Below are 20,847 nucleotides of genomic sequence, written 5' to 3' on the forward strand. Positions count from 1 at the left end.
AGGAATGATTCATATATGTATTTAATAGATAGCCTTTTTAAATGAACAAATCAATATCCTAAGTAGGCAGACCCCCCACAAATAAAAATACCCCACTGCACTAAGGAAACACTCCTTTTCTGACTAAAGACCCTTTTAAAGAACAGGGTGCGTTTCCTGTCTGGGGGGCCGGAACGCTGTATTCTTCCGAGGCATGCACACTAGCTCGTCATCTCTCTGATATATGTTTGTGTGTGTGGGGAGGGGAGAGGACAGTGCTTTGCAGTACAGCATGAAAGAACAGGCATCCATAGGGAGAGATCCTGCCTGCCCACTTTTACCTGCTGGTGTGGTCTGATTAGATCCCACAGTGGGGTCCATTAACAGGTCAACCAAGCCACTACTGGAGGACTTACTGACGGCCGTGCCTGCTCCTGGCGTCTGTGGGCAGAAGAGAGGGCAGAGGGAAAAAAGGAAGAAATTGAAAATTGTCAAAGAAACCCCCTCAAAACAACCTACTGAAGGAGAGGCTCCAGTTTGGAACTGTAAGCCAGTCTAGCATGACACCCCCCCTCATCCCAGCCGACACAAGGTGGCAGCACAGGACTTCAAGTAGTGAATTATTACTCCAGACTTCAATCACCTTGTACAACTAGCAGACAGGTATGTTGCATCCCGCCCCTCCCCCTCCTCGAGCAACTGTTTGTTCTATTAACTATATAGACTTTACTGCACAGATTCACTTGACTTCATCCTGAATATCATTCTTATCGAGTCAATTAGTCCTCGGCACCCAGCGGCTCTCGGGGCCTGATGGCCCTGTACAGCTACTGGTTCTGTGAGCTACACCGACTCCCCCGCCAACCCGAGGGCATTACTAAACAGCACAAGCAGCAGCTCAACGTCATCGGCTCCGTCAGTTAATAAAAGAACGCTTTACAATGATGGGCACCAGTACTTAATGAATGAATGTCTGAATCCCACATCGGTGACACACGAAAGCCTTCTGCTGCTGAGCACATGTAGGAGCCCTGACCCAGACCCAGTGTGATCCCTCTCCCTGACCCCCATCTCATCTCACAGGTGATTGACAGCAGAACTCTGAGATTGAAGTAGTCTGGTGTTATTCCTGTGGCATTCAGATGCCAGGTTATTCATAATTGGTGCCCATTATTGTAAAGTGTGACCATGAAGGGACAATAGAAAACCTGTTCATAACCTTGCCTGTGGATTACCTTGTGATCGTGCGTCTTTTGTGCATTTCTGATTTCTTACACATACATGGTCGGCGAACCAGTGGTTAGGCATGCAGCGACTGGAGTAATCCACTGTAATCCACAAACAATTTCAGATGGTCTTTAGACCTTTAAAACAATATCAGATGTGTGATTGTCTAGAAAACTAGGTTAATTAAGTGATTGAGAGCTCCAGCTGCAAATGAAAACCAGAAAGCCCTGTGGTCCGTCAGAGACTGAGTTTGAGACCTCTGATTGGCCCTCACACTCCCTGTCCCAACCAAATTCCCTCCTGAGGTAAAGCACCGCACCCCTTTTACAGTACCCTTCCCCCTTGCCCCAAGTCCTCACACCTTGTTCTGCGCCCCGGCGTCAGGACTGCCCGTGTCCCCGGTGTAGTGTGCGGCAGCCCCCAGGTCCACAGTTTTGGAAGGGACGCCCCCCCGTTTCCGCGTGTTGGTCGTCTCCGTGGCCTGAGTGAACTGGGTGCCCCTGGGCGTCGCTGTGTCCTCCTCATCCTTGAACTCTGACTTGCCCGGCCTGCCGTTGCGGGCAGCTCGCTCTCGGTCTTCCTCGTTGTCGCTGCGAGAAATAAAATCTGACGCGTAAATAAGCAAGCAAGTAAAGTGGCCCATCCAACCAAACAAAAACAAAAACAGAGGAGATAGAAACCAATTGCCAATCAAAATCAACCAAATCAACTTTGGTAGAAATGAAAGAGGAAGCCTGCATACTCAGAAGCAAACATGCCAACCACGAGATAAAAGTTGTATTTTGCTTTGTGGCACTGGCTATAGCTGGAACACAGGGGCAGGGGGGCAGAGGAAGAGACAAAAAGCGAGAAAGATGTCAGTGTCAGCACTGGTCTGCCGGTGGGTCCTGGGCTTTACCTGAACCTGTCAGGGGAGTCGTCCCTCTCCTTCTTGCGGAACTTGTTGATGGTGTCGTCGATTGTGCTGCCGATCTTGTCGCTGATCTCACCCAGCTTCTCGCTGAAGGGGAACACCCCCTTATTCTTGTCCCAGTCCTCATCCCACCGTGACTTGGGCTCCGACTCATACCGGTCTCCCGCTGTGAGAGAGTACACGGAAGGGAGGGAACAACAAAAAATAACTAATATAAAAACATAAAATAAATAAAACACTTTTCACTGCATGCTGGCTTTTCCCATGAGTCATTGGCTCACTTGTTTTGAGGAGTTTTGCCGACTCGACGACATCGAGGCCCCGTTCATAGCAGGCTAGGGTAACCTCTCGTTCAAGAGCCACAGGCTGGTGAACACCCAGTGTCGTAGCGACTAAACCTGCACACTAATGCATGACTGCTGTAGCCCAGGTTGCGCAGCACTAACCACGTAAACACACAGAAGTGCCAAAGCAAACGCTCAGCTTGTGCACTTTCCACTCCCTATAGCTCTCGCCATCTCACTTAAGGCCATGACTGTCCTTAAACTGACACACTGCTAACCCTGTCAGGAAGCTGTCTGCAGGGAAAGGACAAATGTCAGATACGTTCCTAAATAATTCAGATAGGTGACATTGGGGGATGGAGGGGAGGTGCAGTAAGAAGACCAAAGCAAGTTTAGCTAGTGACTTTCCTATACTGCATTTCTCCAGCAACTGAGATTCAGAGGAGCACTGAGATCGCCATAGGATGGAGAAACATCGGATCAGGAGAATAACTCAGGAAGAAAGTAGGAAAACAGATTTAAAAAAAAAACATGCATCTTCAAACTCTCCAATTACAAAATGGTTCCACTGCAATTCTGTGTGACAATTAATTTTAAGCATGCACTCCACATCACTGACAAAACTAAATATCTGACATGAGAATTCAATAATTAAGGCCGTGAATAAAAGCATTTGCCACAGCTGTTAGTTTGCCCTGTTTTTTCTTTTAATACTCAAATTAAATAAATGTGATAAATCAGGAATGTGTCAACTTGGAAATATGAGGATTGCCACTGTTGCATAAGGAGGAAAATAGCTGGGGATAAACCATATTTTCTGAAAAGACAGCTGAGATTTAAAAATATCCATTAAAAAGGGTAAAAAACAATATATATATATATATATATATATATATATATATATATATATATATATATATATATATATATATATATATATATATATATTTTTTTTTTACCATACACGTCAGAAATTGCACAGATGCTGTCGTGTGACAAGAAAAGTGTTAGGATAGAAATTCAAAACAACTATAATCAAAAGATCAGTCATCTGGATACGGAAATCTAGGGGGAAAAGGGATGGACATTTTGTTTTGTTTTTTTCAAGGGATTAAGGAGCAATAGGGAACAACAGAGTCGGCTGCCCTTCGATATTCTAGCACTGTGGGAAGAGAAGGATTGACACTGTGCTGTGTCTGGCCCTCCTCAGATTTCACATGCCTGCTGCCTGAAGCAAACCCTCAAACCCCATTCCTGTCTCTTCTGTTGTGTAGGGCAAACTGGAGCGCTCTCCCAAATTACTTCATTAACCTGGTTATTTCATCCACTTAAGGCTTATGTAACTTTGTTTCAAGGTCTTTTGCAATTCACTGCTTTAGAAGGAGTCTTTCGATTCACGGTATACTACCTGTAACGCAATGTTCACCAATTTTGAGGAGCTTTTATTTAAATCTGGTTAATCAGCTAAATCAGACCAATTAAGCTGGCAGAAGGGAGCTGGGCCGGTTGCAAAATGCAGGAAACACTGCAACCCTTTGTTGGAGACCGATGCTCTCCTGGACCCACTCAGTGGACCAGGCAGAGCCATTGAGTGCAGAAAAGGCAGGGCTCAGCTCAGGTGACCTCAAGCTGATGTCTTTGTGATGTCACCAGTCTTTGTGACAGAAATGCATATTTGAATGCATAACAAAAATATTTTTTATAAAGCAATGGCTGTCCAACGCACCCTTGATATTCCAAAGCACACATAAGCCCTCACTGCTTGTCTATGTGAACGGCACTCACTGTATCTGAAGCCCCCCAAGCTGTCAGAAGAGACCCCGATGTATTTGTCCTTGTTCTTCTTTGCCTTCTTCCTCTCCTCCCGAAGCCGGTCATCGTCCTGCACGAAATCCACCATCTCTTTCACCTTCTGCCGCACGTTGACGCCCTGATCCTTCCCGTTCTCATCTGGGAGAAAAAATACATATATTTTTAGTGAAAAAGGCCCATCCTTGAATCATGATGAGAATGTACCCTATGGAAATGGCCTAATGGAAACGCATGCAGATCAGAAGGTCTTTCCACTGCTGGCCCCTGGCTCGTTTTCTTTTTTGGCATATAAATAAATCAGAAACTACTTGTTCCTGGTGTGACAATGATTCACCCCCCCCCCTTCTTCTGAAATGTAATAAAGAACAGTTTTATTCATTCTGAAGGCTGAAGTAAGGCAGACTTAACCCACGAGCAGGTTTGGAAGACCAGGATTGTTCTTTGAAGATTAAGGAAAGACTCTGGCCCACGTGGTTTTACCTGAACCCAGGGCTGCGAAATCTAATGCAGAATAAGCATTCACAGCATTCACTCTATGCAGCGAGAACACTATTTTGTTGGGCTTATGTAGCGATTGCAGGTCGTAGCCCCCGCTTGGATTCGAACCATGCCGGCTCGGGAACCCCTTACACTCTCAGGCTTGAGTACATTTACAAACACCCTTTTCCCAGCTCTGGTCGGAAATTGTCAGCTGCCCTTGTGTGCTTGACCAGGTCTAAGAATTCCCAAGCACATTTTTAGAACTGCAGGAGGATCAATCGTTATATATGGGTGCATGAACAGAAACTTGCTTCTACTACGCTGTAACAGGGAGAGCGCCACACGGGCCCTGGAAACAATAACGGTCTTAATAAAAGCCAGGATTAAACCATTTGTGCGTATTGGATCAGATTAATTCGTATTCGACTCCAGGTTACCAATGGAGAGAGGTCTCGGGCCCGTGACCTCTGAGAGCCCAGACACCTTCTGCTCTGGCACGGCCTGCACCGACACACTTGATATGTTAAGTTGAGCCTATCGGCTTCAAACCCTGCATGCTGGGTCTCTGTGCTGCTGCCCCCTGCCCTTCCTCTGCGCCCTGCCATTGAGTCATTTCTTTAAGAGTGGAGGGACCCCGGGGACAAGCCAGTAGTGACATCCCGTTTACACACACACACACACACACACCGTAAAGCCCAAATGTTCATTCAGCCAGTTCTCTCTAACCCTGCTTTCGTTTTCCCCAACCAAGCAGCTGAGTTCTTCTCGTCTTCGCTAATTAATACTCTGGGGGTCCCTGTCCTGGAATCCACGCACTCTGCACAGCTCACAACAGTCACTTTCTAATTGGTGCAGCCGATCCGATCAGTGAGAAGCACCAAGAGTGACTGACGGCTCAGGCTCCGGCTCCTGCTGTAATTTGCTCTCCGACTGCCAACCCCGCCGACACAGACACACACACCTCCCTTTTCATGCTTACCTACAAAATGATAATTTTCCATCGACCGCAGATCATAGATGTGTTCCCTGGCGCTCGTCACGACTCTCTCTGACCCGTTTCTGATGAGGTATGCTAGGAGCAATAAGGCCTGAGAACAAGAGAAATAAAATGCATACAAATATAGATATCACACGCATACCTCGTCTTCAGACCAAACGATCACAAACGAGCCCCCTCTTTGCCCCCAACGCTGCTTGTTCATTAGGAGTGGAATCAGAGTGCAGGATGGTTACAATCCTGCAGATGTCTTCTCTGCCACAAATCCCCCTCCCATCTCCTTCTGCGGCCTAATCAAAACTGACAGCAGCATCATTTTTAACAGCTGAATGTAATCACAGAACCATCTAATGGGTCCCTTGGCTAGGGGAGAGACGCACTTGTGGAGGAGGCTTGCCGGCCTGTAGGAAGGCAAGTGCTGGCAATTTTTGGTAGTATGAACATTGGATGAAATGAACCCTCATGGGGCTGCAGCCTATTCAATCAATGAAAGAGGAGGTGTGAGAGGGGTTGCCTCTCTCTCATTAATACAGGCAGGTGGCATACATTTACATATGTGTGGGTGTATACATGCATACGTGTATGTATGCACACATAGACCTACACATGCATCAAAAAAAATTATAAAACCTGAGCTCAACAAGATTCTGGCTAGATGCCATCTTACACTCCTGTGGAGGTGGAAAACACTCAGGAGCACCAACCATTAACCCCAGTGTGTGACAGCAAGCCAGGAGACTGTTTCACACCGCAGGGATGCTGACTAGAAAGTCAACAGAGTCTCGTGAGCCACAGACAAGCGTACCTTATTGCAGACTGAATGCTACTTTAGCATGTCATCGGCTCCTACTCTCACTCTCGATGCATCTTTCACTTCTAAAGATCTGGATCTAAAGCGAAACGCACTTAAAATAGAATGAGTGAAAGAATGTAAAAATAGAAGAAAAAAGGGAGCGTAAGAAAGAGCATTAGCTTACTACAAAATAAGAATAATGTGCCAGCAAAAGCATGATATAGCGAAGCCCAATATACCAGGCTGTCCGGTGTCAACAGAATAGTGTGAGTGTTTCCCTCTCGAGTCACCCCTTAAAGGTGCTGCAAGGAAACAAAAGTGAGATTCCCAGACAGATGTCAAATCTTTGGACTAAGTTGATTTAGTTTCCAGGAGGTTTTGCATGTCGGAAAATCCTTTCCACTGAAGGGAAGCGGCTCGTGTGTATACGCGTCAGGCCTTCAAAACAACATCCCAGGTTGTTTTTTTTGTTTGTTTTTTTGGGAGGGAGGGTTATTTGTTTTATATAGCTCTGCTTTTCCACTGCCTAACCTTGTAAACTCTTCTCCAGTTCTTCTTGTTGTCCTTCAACATGCGAGTCCACAGCATGTTCATGACTTCTGGGAACTGTTCGTACATGAATGTGGATCTGGGTAAAGAAAGGAAAAAATGCAGACAGAACGCCAATATAAATACATGTATGTGGCAGAATGCAAAGGAAGCAAAGTAAGGTGACGTAAAGCTGAACCATAGAAATGCTTGCATGTCCTGTAGGTTAGGATTATCTTTCTCACAAAAACACAGTAGGACTAACAGCTTAGTGCAAGGTCTATGTTTTTATTTTGTTAAACTCTAAGAGTTCTATGTTGGGTTACTTCTGCACCATGTCATGTTTTACACTGTTTGCAATGTTAAGATTTTTTTAACAGGAGAGGCTTATTACTACTACTACTAAATGGCTGGTCTTCTGGAGCCAGTCCAATTCATCTCAGCAGGCCACAGGACTCCTAATGTGACGGACAATGCTCAGAGGTACTGTGTTCTGGGGTATTCTCTGCAGAATCCTACTCCCAGCCCAGCCCAGACCCCTGCCTACACTCACTTGGCTATCTCTCCCATCAGCTGCCCTGAAGGTCCCCAGGGATCGTCATTGGTAGCTTCTCGAACCTTGGACTCAATCTCCGAGTAATTCATTACCACGTTGGTGCTGATGAAAAGGGAGGGAGGCAAAAACACAAAATTATAAAATCAAATTAATCAATGTTCAATTAATAGAAAAACCCACACATTTGCACAACACCAATGGAAATTGTCCTACGCACATACACTGCAGGATTTTGCCGATTGATAAACAAGATACAAGAAACCCTCTGTCACTGTATGGGAAGGCTTTTTAAATAAACAGGCTCCCTCTCCAACACTGAGCACCCATGTGTGAGTTACACAGCCTGATCACTCTCGCAAGCAGGAGGACTATGGAAAGGGGATTACGGCATTAAATCTGTAACGGGGGCCAGTGCACAGGCAAGCCCTGGTGGGCTCGCATTGTGTGGAATCTGCCACGCAATCATAGAGATTGTGAATTTCCTGTCAGGCCTCATTTCTCTTAAATTCCCACATGGAGACATGTCAATCAAACGCAACACGCTTAAAGCAGCTAGATGGGCAGGTGGTTACCCAGAAAGTCCCTTGCTCAGTGATAGGCATGAAAGCCTGCGTGCATCTATACACACATAGACACACAAACACACAGAGGAGAGCAGGCCATGTTCACCATGTAAAGGGGTTTAGGGTACTCATGAACAGGTTAGAGCATGAACACACCACTTCTTTCTTTCAAAAAAATATCTGTGTGAATAATGAAAGAAAAACCAACCAGGAGTTTGTTTTAGCTGACCTGTATCCCGCCATCTAATGTTTCTGGGGCCAGATGTGAGGGGAAGGAATGAGCTCTCCAGTTGAGAGGCACACAGATCATAACAGGCAGGAGGACAGTGGCAGAGGCCAGGGGGATCTCGGTAAATAGACTAGGATCCATCCAGAGCAAGAGAGTGAAAGAAAAAGACTAACAGCAGGGGGCAGTGTCAGTGCAGGACTAAGCCATACTCTTCAATATTCCTCACCAGCTGACTGTGCCAAATGTAATTAACTTCAACACTGCAGCACTACAATTAGTACAGACAAAAATTACCTTTTTTTTTTTTTTGTCTACACCCAACCGATCCGGACCTGGGCTAATTCCAGCCCTTCAGTGTCGGCCTGTTTTTGTCATACCTGCAATTACATTTACTGTGCTAATTAATGGGCACAATTATCATATTTCACGAACTTGTTTAGATCCTCCCAGTTCAGATTTAAACTCAATTAACACTTGTGTAAACCTTCCGACTCACAAGGCAAAAGACTGAACCACGTGTAAAGTATTTCACATTACACTTTTTTTTTTTTTTTAATTTAAACAAAGCAAAAGTACACAAAGTGATGGCGATAACTTTGAATGCATAGATGTTTTTATTTTCTAGAATATGACTTTCCCTTTCCAGTGTATTAAAAGAATGTATGCAGAGAAATTAACTTCATAACAGTTGGCATCACCAAATAAAAGGCCTTTGCAGTTGCCAGCTAGCCAGATGTGTAGAAAATGGAGGGAGTTGCTGGGATGACATCACTCAAAAGGGGAAGACACTCTTGGGCTTGGCTCTATGGTCTCTACGTACTGCTGATAAAACCAGGCAGACACTAGGCGTTTCTGAACTCCAAAAGGCTTCAATCTCACTTCCTCTGCAGCTGCAAGCACTTTGACTATTATTTCCACAGGAAAAACTGTACAAACCACCCCCCCTTCACTCACATTAAACACATTAAAAAAAAAAGTTTTGCAGAGGTCTTCCAAGTTCGAGAGACGCACAGTTCAAAACCTATGCAAAAGTGCCATATCTGGAAGCCATTATACAGGGTTACAAAAATTAGCTGTGGCCCAAAATGCAGTCCAGGGTCTGAGTAGATGTTAGATATACAAAATAAACGACCCTGTTCTGGGAACCTAGTCAGGTGGAATTTCACTCTAATCGCAGTGTTGGAATAAAGACAATCATTTGTATAACCACAAAATAAAAATAAATCCAATCTAATTTCACTCAACAGAGTAGTACCCTACAATTGTGCAAATGCTCAGAAAAATATAGACAATGCTAGAATAGGTATTTGGAAGTAATTATGAAGTGCATTACATTCCAGTTAGGCCTTACACTGGGGAACACACGGGAGGGGGTGCTGCAGGTAAAAGGCGAATCAGCACAGGTGGAGCAGAAAACTTACAGGATTCAAATGACTAAATCTTGTGAAAACTATTTCTCGTAATAAAATCTTATAAAATGTAAGGCCCTACAGTATTTTTCACCAGCCACAGTGCAGTACCCAGCAGGTTAAGCTACATAAACATCACTTTCACATTATTTGGTTTGTGATATCATGCATCCCCCCAAAATATCCCCCTACCTCCCTTCACACACACACACACACACACGATTCGATGTGTTCACTCCAGTCCTGCATGCTTTCTGCCTCATTTCCTCTTCTGCTTCCATGAGGTGTCTGTTTATTACAATCTGCTCTGCGAAGGCATCTGTGATCACAATTTCTCCAGGGCATTGCTAAACTATTGCATTTACCATGAGACACACACTCACAGACCCACACCCGGGTGGGTAGAAGCAACAGGGCAGCCCCTTTTTGTAAACTAAATTGCACTGCAGGGATCTTCTTTAGAAGGTACACCTTGAGCACACAGCCCCTAGTTTAATACACTTGCGCTCACCCTTCATTCCCTCGTATTTGCCACTTCCCTTCCACCTGTGTTACAGTTGGGTCCTTAAAATTCGTGTGGACACATGCTCACACACACACCTGCATAACAATGAAGCACACACTATAATGAGCAATTGCGTACTGGTAGAAGACGACATCCGAGAATGCAAACACCTTACAACCGGGATTTTTAATCTGTTGTGAATATTTAAATAAACAAGTAAAAAGGTGCCAATAAAACTGTCTTTAGGCTGAAGCGGGGGATTTCCTCATCTCCAGTCCTGCATCAGCAGCTCTCTGAGCCATGCTCCTACCGAGTTTGGCATGTGCAGTGTCTGCAGGGATGATTAGCATAGCAACAGATGCTCTGTTGGCACAAGAGGCTGCAACACACACAGAGGTCACCCAGTTACAAAGCAGGGGTCAGGAGTGCTGAGCTGGGTGACTAATGCCTGGGACTTCACTCCAGTTCTGCAGCCCTACAAAATGGGGAAAGAAAAAATAAAGACAGTTCTAGAGCACCAGAATATTAAACACTGGAGACTGAGGGAACATCTCCGTTTATCACCCTGCGTTTAGGTCAATGGGGGCCCAATCTCGATTCTTGGGAGCGTCCTGCAGTGTTTCAAGGATTAACGTTTCCAGGGTGGCTCCCCATTTACTTAATCTGCTTAATCTGGATAAATGCAACACTTCTCTCAAGGCTGTAAATTATGTTACAGGTAATCAAAGTCACACTTTCAAGCCTTCAGCTGTATAAGACTCATAAAACAATGCTAGGTAAATTAGGTAAACAAGAAGGCACTATTGTAGCTGGAACAGAGAAGAGACTGTGGCTCCTCCTTGAACCAAGCTTCAGAGCCCTGGTTTAGGTGATCAAAGAAGAGGAAACTGTGCGAACCTCAAGTCACTACAGTTCGCAATGACTTGGTGGCAAACTGCAGTTAAAATTTCCCCACCATAAAATTACATTGTAATGTTTGGCCCATACGGCACCCAATACATTAGAGCCACCAATTTGATAAATTGACAATACAATGGTTACATCATTAGCATTAGGACCGGACCTTTTCAAGGTTTACTTTTCAGACACCCGGAAAACACTGTCATGGAGAACACAGGACGTTTAAAGTTCGATTCAATTTACCATCTGTTTCCCCCACCTTGTGGAACCTAATGGCACCATCTCCAGGGGATAGGGCTGTTGGAGATTAAATCTAAGACCAGGGGAAAATAATATGCGAGTCTAATTTAATAACCTTCCCCTCTTTTGTGCTAATGTGACAGATCGAATCAATAAAGGCTTCAAGGATGCAACTAGTTTTCCCGATTAGAGAGGAGGCTGTGTGACTTTAAGGATGGATAACATTTGATTTGAGAGGGATAAAAAAAAAAAAGCAGCTAATTAATAGAAATAAGTAGGTAATTATCCGATAATCACTGTAAACTGCTCCCTGCCCCGTGACAAAATCTTTAAACAAATTAACTGACGTCAGATAAGCTTTGAGTGGGTGCTTTGCTAGGGTGATGTGCAAAAGACAGTGGGCCTCATCTTTGGCTGAAGTGCTGCCACGATCTCTCTTTCTCGGACAGCTCACTCACACGGTGACACATTATCAACACGGGCACAGAGGGAGATAGACGACCTGCCAGATTTCAGCTGGACTGAACGGTTATGGGAGGTGGTTTAAAAGACTATGAGGGTTAACACTAAACAAGAAAAGCTGGTGAAGAACTGGTATGGATTAGCAGCAGCACTGTGAGGAGACATACAATGCAGCGACACACCCCACTGTGGGAAGACCCGACAGCTACAGACACACCCGGGGAGGCGAGTTACAGGAATCCTACACTCAAATTGTAGCCTATTTGCTAATATTAATCAAGTGTGTAAAACAAATATTTAAAAATCACTGTAGGAGGTTTGACTTGACTCGTAATTGGAATGTTGTTACAACTAAAACCAAGAGAATAAAAATCAATGAATGAATAAATACAATTCAAAGCATGAACCCTGCTGTTCAGTCCTGATCCAAGGAATCATTACATGCATACCTACAGTGAGGGAAAAAAGTATTTGATCCCCTGCTGATTTTGTACTTTTGCCCACTGACAAAGAAATGATCAGTCTATAATTTTAATGGTAGGTGTATTTTAACAGTGAGAGACAGAATAACAACAACAAAATCCAGAAAAACACATTTAAAAAAAGTTATAAATTGATTTGCATGTTAATGAGGGAAATAAGTATTTGATCCCCTATCAATCAGCAAGATTTCTGGCTCCCAGGTGTCTTTTATACAGATAATGAGCTGAGATTAGGAGCACTCTCTTAAAGGCAGTGCTCCTAATCTCAGCTCGTTACCTGTATAAAAGACACCTGTCCACAGAAGCAATCAATCAATCAATCAATCAGATTCCAAACTCTCCACCATGGCCAAGACCAAAGAGCTGTCCAAGGATGTCAGGGACAAGATTGTAGACCTACACAAGGCTGGAATGGGCTACAAGACCATCGCCAAGCAGCTTGGTGAGAAGGTGACAACAGTTGATGCGATTATTCGCAAATGGAAGAAACACAAAATAACTGTCAGTCTCCCTCGGTCTGGGGCTCCATGCAAGATCTCACCTCGTGGAGTTTCAATGATCATGAGAACGGTGAGGAATCAGCCCAGAACTACACGGGAGGATCTTGTTAATGATCTCAAGGCAGCTGGGACCATAGTCACCAAGAAAACGATTGGTAACACACTACGCCGTGAAGGACTGAAATCCTGCAAGGTCCCCCTGCTCAAGAAAGCACATGTACAGGCCCGTCTGAAGTTTGCCAATGAACATCTGAATGATTCAGAGGAGAACTGGGTGAAAGTGTTGTGGTCAGATGAGACCAAAATCGAGCTCTTTGGATCCAACTCAACTCGCCGTGTTTGGCGGAGGAGGAATGACCCCAAGAACACCATCCCCACCGTCAAACATGGAGGTGGAAACATTATGCTTTGGGGGTGTTTTTCTGCTAAGGGGACAGGACAACTGCACCGCATCAAAGGGACGGCCAACTACAAGAAACGTCTGACCTCTGTGATTGCCAATAAGGGTTTTGCCACCAAGTACTAAGTCGAAGGGGTCAAATACTTATTTCCCCCCTTAACATGTAAATCAATTTATAACTTTTTTGAAATGCGTTTTTCTGGATTTTTTTGTTGTTATTCTGTCTCTCACTGTTAAAATACACCTACCATTAAAATTATAGACTGATCATTTCTTTGTCAGTTGGCAAACGTACAAAATCAGCAGGGGATCAAATACTTTTTTCCCCCTCACTGTATGCAACACAGCGCAGTAGGATATCTATTGACTGGGCCATGAGAAAACAGGTGGAATATACAAATCAGAAAGCGGTGACCGGGAGGCAAAACAAATGTAAATATGAACAGGGTAGAGATTCTGAAGGTACTGGAGAGAAGCTCATGCTTCTCAGCTGCTGGAGAAAGGTTTCCAAGCACCATAAATCATCCCAAGGAATAATTAATGGTGGCGTTTTACATGGATTTTGTGTAAATCTTGTACATTTTTTAGAAAGAAAAAACATGTGCACGCACACACAAACACAAAATACTAAACCATGCAAAATATAGAATATAGAAAACGACAAATAAAGAGACACAGCTCATCAAACAGTCAGCTGCCTCAGTTTGGCTTCTGGAGCCTGATGTGCTTCTTCTGTTCCTCAGTCAGCCTCGACAGACCTGCTTATACATTCACACACAGCACTGCCCTACAAAGACTGAGACACCGGGAAAGGGGAGATGGGGAAAAACTAAAAAGAAATCCGCAAGCTAGCATAGTGCTACATCCCCCACACAGACTACCCTGAGTTCTGAGAACCTGCAGACTTTAATCAAGAGGGGGAGAGGAATATATTAAGAAATCTATACTAAGAAATAGATTTAAAAAAAAAAAAGAAAAAAAAAGAAAGCCTGATCAGAAATGCACTAAAAACACTATTTATATTGACAAAAAAGCAGAAAAATGTAATGTGCTGAGCAAAGGGATCTGCAACAGGGTTTTTCAGGTCAGTTGATTGACTCAGTTGACTGGCTACACTGTGATTACTTGATTACTGCAATCTCCGACTGATTGATTGATTGATTGATTGATTGAGAAGTTGCCCTTGCGGATATCAAAATGAAGAGATCTGGCACATAGATTTTTCTTATTTTCTCTGCCATCGATAATGCTATACAAAAGCTTTCTGAAAAGGTTAATACACAGCACGTTGCCACCGAAACTGAACATTTATGATTCCAATCACTACACACAACATTATCACTTCTAGGCATCCATAATCCACTTTCTGCGATCTACGCTCAAGTGCTGCTGCTCGTCTTGATTGGTTTTCATTTAGGTCTTATCTCTGGAGTGCGGTGCTTAGCGCTTTAAAGCCGGGCAAAATGGATGACAAGGATTTCACTCTGGCTGCTCGGAGGTTCATCCAACAGATTAGCACCTGTAAATTCACAGGGAGAGCAGACGTGTTGCCAGAGTAGCGTTTACCCATCGTACGAGACAGTTGCAGTGAGGTAATGTAATAAGTGCCCCACACAAATGGGAACGAGCAAACCCTCCCGCCCCCCCACCCCCAAGGCTCTTAGTGTGCCAACACCTCCTGAGTAAGCTCCAGTGAGAGCAGGTATTGCTCTAAAATGCAATGTAGTGTAGTAGCAATTAGGCAATAACCGTGTTGTGCACTTTACTATATTGTGGAGGTACTTCGGCCGCAATATCGGTGTAGATCGTATTGTAGTTGTAATTCAGTAATGATACGGCTCCCCAAAGTGCTGTATGATAGCAGCTAAGTGGGCTGCTTAGAAGTGGTCTCTACCGTACAGTGCGTTAGCTGTAATTTAGTAATGACAGCGGCCTGCAATACCCTGCTCTCTAATGACCCCTCTGTACGTTGATGCATTATAGCTGTAATTCGAAAGTGATAGCGGGATAGAGGAGCAATACTTTTGGAGCTGCAGATCAAAGGCCAAACACTCTGTCCAGGGGGGCCGTCCCTCCTTTGTGGAAACAGGCGTCGTGACGATGACTTGCACTACACTACCGGAGCAAGAACAAAAGTTCAGAGACTAATTAAGGTCAGAGGTACGGCCTCCTTCGCAGTTTAATCTGCCACGTGACCTCTGACACCTCGATCTGCTCAGGCTATTAACGCCAATTTTAAGTCCAGTGCCAATCTGAGGCAGTGTGGAGAGTTGCCCATTTCTCCATCTTATAAACAAACACCAGGATCAACAGCCAGGGGTCAAAGTCTGATACTTCAGTAACATTAACTCCAGTGCAATGCGGTGCCAAACTGACAGCTTCCTATTTTAGCAAGGCATCCCAGTGCTACGAAGAAACCTTAAAAATCTAGCAAGACTCATGCAGGGAGTCAAATGCGCTGCGTATCATCGAGAGGATGGGAGGCATGCAGTCACATGAGGTACGATATCGAGCACATACCAAGATCTCCACAGTGACACTCTCCATGTTTCACAGGACCTTATAGTAGGTCATATAAAAACAAAATAAAAATACCTATAGCTACTGAGAGATAAAATAATATAAACTCTTACTAACTGCCCTTACAAACATCTTTAGAGAAAGAAATGTAAATTTTTGAGCTACTACAAAAAAACCCAGATAGGAAGTGTGTTTTTTCTCTGAAGTTGTTATGAATAGGTGCAACCTCCAGGATCAGGCTGCTCAGTCGTTTTAGCCGTTAACAAGTCTAGCAGTTAAAACCGTAATAAAAACATTCACTTAACAACAACAACAACAACAACACAGGAAGCCAGATTAGATGTTGGAAGCCCCAGCAAAGAACCAGCTGCAAGTCCCCATTGAAATCTGGGGCACTGCCGGTTCAAAAAACATTTTATTCATATTGTATAGTCTCTTTAATCTGCTTTACTCTGGTTTAGTTTCAATTGATCAACACTTAAACGCCATTCTTCACCTTTATATCCCTAACAAAGACTAACATCTTGAGAAAAAGTCGCACACAAGCAAGTTCAATTATATCAAAAGCTGCCTTCCTGCAGACCAGTCTTGCAGTCAGGGTCGGTCTACTTGCAGCTCGTTCAATTCTCGCAAATATTTCTTAAGATGATGATGTGGCTTTAAAGCACCGTCATCGGGCTGAGTTTCATCAACAGGAAAACTAGAGATTCTGAGAAAAATTAAGTTATGATCTGTTATGAAACCAGAACATGCTGTTATAGCAGTAAACAGGAGGAGACAAAGTGCACTCGGCAGTGCCGGCACAAAACAATGCAGCCAGTCATTACCTCCAAATATCATCAGTAACCTACATACATAAAAGGCAAGGGCACAGTACCCCCCCCATCTTAACCACAGAACCTCTCTTCACACAGTACTATAAATAAAACAAGTTATTTTGAAAGTTCCAGCAACCAGGCAAAGGCATCCATTGTGTCGATTCTGAGGTAACTACAAAACCTTCACAATTTTGCAAAGAGAGTGAAGTCACTGCCATGATTATGTTTATAGAGAGCCTAAACCTTTGCTCATACAAACAGATAAAATCCTGCAGTTTACATGATAATGTCATGGTCTAGATATAGAATCTGAACAGTATGTGGGTGTTAGGCTAATTAATGGTTACCCCATATAAACTGAAAACTTGGGAGGATTTGAAAATAAAATAAACAAATTGAAAACTCACAATTTGGCATACACATGACGGTAAAAAAAAATATTAGTTACATTTCCCTGGTTTTAGCATTGATTTTACAATTAAATTAAGTTTCATAATGAAATCAGTGTTACTGTTTAGTCTGGGCTAGGCAGGATTAGAGTCCCCAAGAAACTGAAGACTTCTGTTAAGGTAGGGTTTGCGTAACGACTGATATCACCAAATGGGGTGCAGATTTTAATAGGCCTGGCCTGAAATGTTTGTGTTGCTAGGGCTTAAAATGGGGTAAGCTACAGATACATTTATACAAATAAATCCATACAGATCTGGTTGTGGGTAGGGCGTTATAAACACACCACAGAAGACCAAAACAACAACAAAAACTGAGATGGGCAGACAACGTCAGAAAATCAAAGCAAACACCACAGCTCTGACCTCTGTTCAGTCAGCTGACGTGATCTAGCTAGGCAGTGCATGACCGAGAGGCTCTCAAAACAGAACAAGTCAGCCTTGGTATGGACTCCCTGCTCGGACAGGCTAAGGTAAATCAGTCCAGAGCGATAAGCCCACTGATGTTTCAGGAGCTCTCAATGCAAAGAGTGCAGTTCAGACACCAATACTTTGACAAGGCTATTGACAAGAGACTGAAGGGAACGGCAGGGCCCAACAGGATGAGACGAGACAAGCCACCTTAAAAAGGAGAGTATGCAATAACAAACACAAGAGAGGGGGCGGGGGGGAGAAAATGCAGTCAAGCCAGTTTTAAAGGCAGGTACAGCAGAGCACCTTGCGAAATATCCTCGATGGTGAAACCTCCCCCGTATTCACCTGCAGTAGGAACGGACGACACAGGCATGCAGGTGCAGCGCAGAGTCACCTGCGTCACCCAGAGCGCGGCCTCACTCCAATGCCACACAGAAGGGGTGTTGTCTTTTTTTTCTCTTCAAAGTCTGTTCATTATCTGGGTAGGGCTGGAGCATTTCCCTAAAACCGTTGCAGAAATATGCATAGCAAAGAGCGAGCGTTTCTGGTTTCCCGCTGGTGACAGTGCCTCGACCTCAGTTAATCTGCATATCCCTGCGCTTGCTTTGCCTTTATCTACAACCAGTGATGGCTTTATCCGGGGTGGCATAATTTCCTTTACATACATATCTACACAACATAAAAGGGAAAGTAAATTCATGGTTTGACGGAACAAAAAAAACTAAAAAAACGGCATGTAACCAAGTTTGAACCAGCTTGAGGGATATTCAACTGAATTTATTTATTTGTGCGTTTCGTTTTTTCAGGCACTCATATCGAATGGCTGATTTTAATGTTTTTTTCTTTTCAACCCGAGTATAAACAATGTACAGATTTTCTTTTGGGAGCTGGCTGTGCGAGAGCAGTGACTGAAGCTGCAGGCCCTGGCCACGTCAGCACAACTATACACCCCAAAGGAATATCTTTGCAATTATTTTTACCCCACCTGTCTCTGTCAAAAAAGAGGAAGGGAGGAGAAAAAGAAAGCAAAACAGTATGAACAAGGCCGTGCTTATGCAGAACTGCCACATGTGCAGGTAAACCAGTTTTTCCAGGTTTTTACAGCAGAATGAAGGCAGAGATTATTACAACAAATGGGGCAAGTCAACCAAATACCGAGTGTCGGCACACATTACTGCATTTCCTCTCCTACAACACACAAAAATGAGACAGATTGTTTAATGTTGCGTGTTTGGGATTCTAGCTCTTCCAAGATGGTACATAACTAGCAAAGCAGAACTATGAAGGTCATCAAACCAGAGTTAAAAGCAGCATTGTAAAATCAGGTAAAATAGTTTGTCCAGTGATTGCAGAACAGTGGCTTACTTTATTTTTCCTTGTTTTAATCTGTTATTTATCTCTCAACCCCTTCTGTATCCTCAGATGCCCAGGGCACAGAGCAGAAGTTCCAGGAAACAGCCTTCAGGGAAGGAAGAAAGTATCTAAGGAGACACCTTCGTAGCACCCACCCTATCTGGTGAACATTATAGTGTAACCTGTCCACAAAGGGAAGTCAGATTCCATATACCTTACTAGTGGATCTCAACCTCACATTGCACATAATCACTAACATATGTACACCTGAGCAGACATCAGGTGATGCGTTGCAAAACTCTCTCATCACAGATAGGGCGCACAAAAAAAAAAAGACAGCAACCCGATTACTTCACACACCACTGCCACAGCTTCCTGTCGCCTGTGGACAGAGCTCAAGTACTTTAATACAGACAGGTAAACCAAGTGCCTCTGAAGGAAGCGCACTACCCAAAACTTGTGCGATCAGGAATTACACATGAGGTTATCAGCTTGAGTAGGTGACCATTCTTGTGAAAGGGCGGAGAAGACTTTTAGAGGGGGAAATTAAGAGGCATTAGACAGCACATTACTCAACAAATTATACCATAGTAGCAAGCAAGCTCCGGATGACAGAAGAAACGTGCTGATGCAATATGCCCACAAAAATTGTGCCGTAATTTGTTATTTTATTTTTAAGACGACCATCCTCAAGGTGTGGTGTTTTAAGTGCTCTGGAGGAGGCCGAGCAAGTCCTGCTCACTGGAGTCTGAAAGCAGGCCCTTACTGCTTGAACTGCACCTGCACAGCTGCATCAACCACATCTCCTCATCAGGGGCAAACACACACACATAGGTCAGTGTCAGCAGGAAGCATCAGGAAACCAAAATGTGTGTCATGTCAAACGAAAACTTCACAAAAGTTAATTTCCCTAGAGCCTTTCCCTCACACTTAACAGGCAATCTTGATTAAAGTAGAATACAAGCATAGATGCTGTTCATGGAATGTGTATTGATACATCTTTTACATTCTTGCCTTTGACAGGGAACCATGAAAAGGACCCTGGCAGATACAGTTGTGCTTTGTCAAACCAGAACTGGAGGCAAAGATAATTACCATCTCCCAAATCACATCTACAAAGCTTCCGATTACAACACGAAAAATACACAAGCCCCAAGGTTACCAAGGTGCCAAAACCCCAAAAACCTCAAAAAGCGAATGGCCAGAATGGCCACAAAGAACCTTCCAGCAATGATTCAAGTCAACATAATTCAGGCTCTTTGTGCCATTCCAAGGACACAGCCTAGCTGCTTTTCAAAACACAACATTTCATTGAAGTGAGTCACTTACACATATACAGGCCTATGTATTTTTTGAATGTGTGTGTATATATACATACATATATTTATAAATAAAACAGGCCTATGCCAGTCTGAAGCCGTACACAGATCTACCTGCACAGACCAACATTGAATAATGGAGATACAATTTACAACTGGTAAAAGATAAACAATGTCTTGTGGTATATGTATTTATTTAGTTATCGTTCTGCTGTGAAACGTCAATTAAATAAGACTGCCTGGAGCCCTGGTAGTGTTTATGTATACATCACATTGCACAAACCCATAGAAGGCCAGTGTCGCACACTGCCATGCAAGGGCAAAACTGGGGTGTCCGTTTACGTCACTGTGCTGTGAACAAGGCTGTCTGCTAACCCCAGTGCAGTCTGGGAGCTAGGACTCCTGGGGTCCCAGCATCCCTGCTCCTCAGTCATTATCAACCCCCTACCTGAAATAAGTATTTGTTTAAACTTTGATTTACAGATTGATTTTTTTTTTTTTTTTTAACTTACATTTGAGAAGTTAAATTGCAAATCTGGCCAGTGGCCATGGTTCCCGTAGGGTGTAGTTTAGGCTTTATGGGTGAGTTTTATAGGGTCTGATCAGGTTAAACTCAGCTAATTATGCCAATTGTTGGATTTACATTAATTTGGGGATAGGTGTGAATGAGAGTTCAAGTGAAAACAAGAGGGGGGGGGGATACATGTATACATTTAAA

At 43.8% G+C, this 20,847-nt stretch overlaps 1 protein-coding gene across 3 annotated transcripts in view; it reads right to left on the reverse strand.

The window, feature by feature from the left end:
• Positions 1-20,847, reverse strand: part of clint1a (clathrin interactor 1a) — a 32,716-nt gene that overhangs the window by 8,857 nt on the left and 3,012 nt on the right. For 2 of the 3 annotated variants that reach the window (XM_066717060.1, XM_066717057.1), the window contains exons 2-8: positions 7,567-7,671; positions 7,017-7,113; positions 5,675-5,783; positions 4,189-4,353; positions 2,105-2,285; positions 1,568-1,796; positions 321-420 (exon numbers count right to left, since the gene is read on the reverse strand). In XM_066717060.1, coding sequence (XP_066573157.1) covers positions 321-420; positions 1,568-1,796; positions 2,105-2,285; positions 4,189-4,353; positions 5,675-5,783; positions 7,017-7,113; positions 7,567-7,671 — 986 coding nt within the window. The remainder of the gene's footprint in view (positions 1-320; positions 421-1,567; positions 1,797-2,104; positions 2,286-4,188; positions 4,354-5,674; positions 5,784-7,016; positions 7,114-7,566; positions 7,672-20,847) is intronic. The other variant, XM_066717059.1, reaches the window with a different exon arrangement.

The sequence above is a fragment of the Amia ocellicauda genome, chromosome 11, assembly GCF_036373705.1.
Source record: "Amia ocellicauda isolate fAmiCal2 chromosome 11, fAmiCal2.hap1, whole genome shotgun sequence".
NCBI lineage: Eukaryota > Metazoa > Chordata > Actinopteri > Amiiformes > Amiidae > Amia > Amia ocellicauda.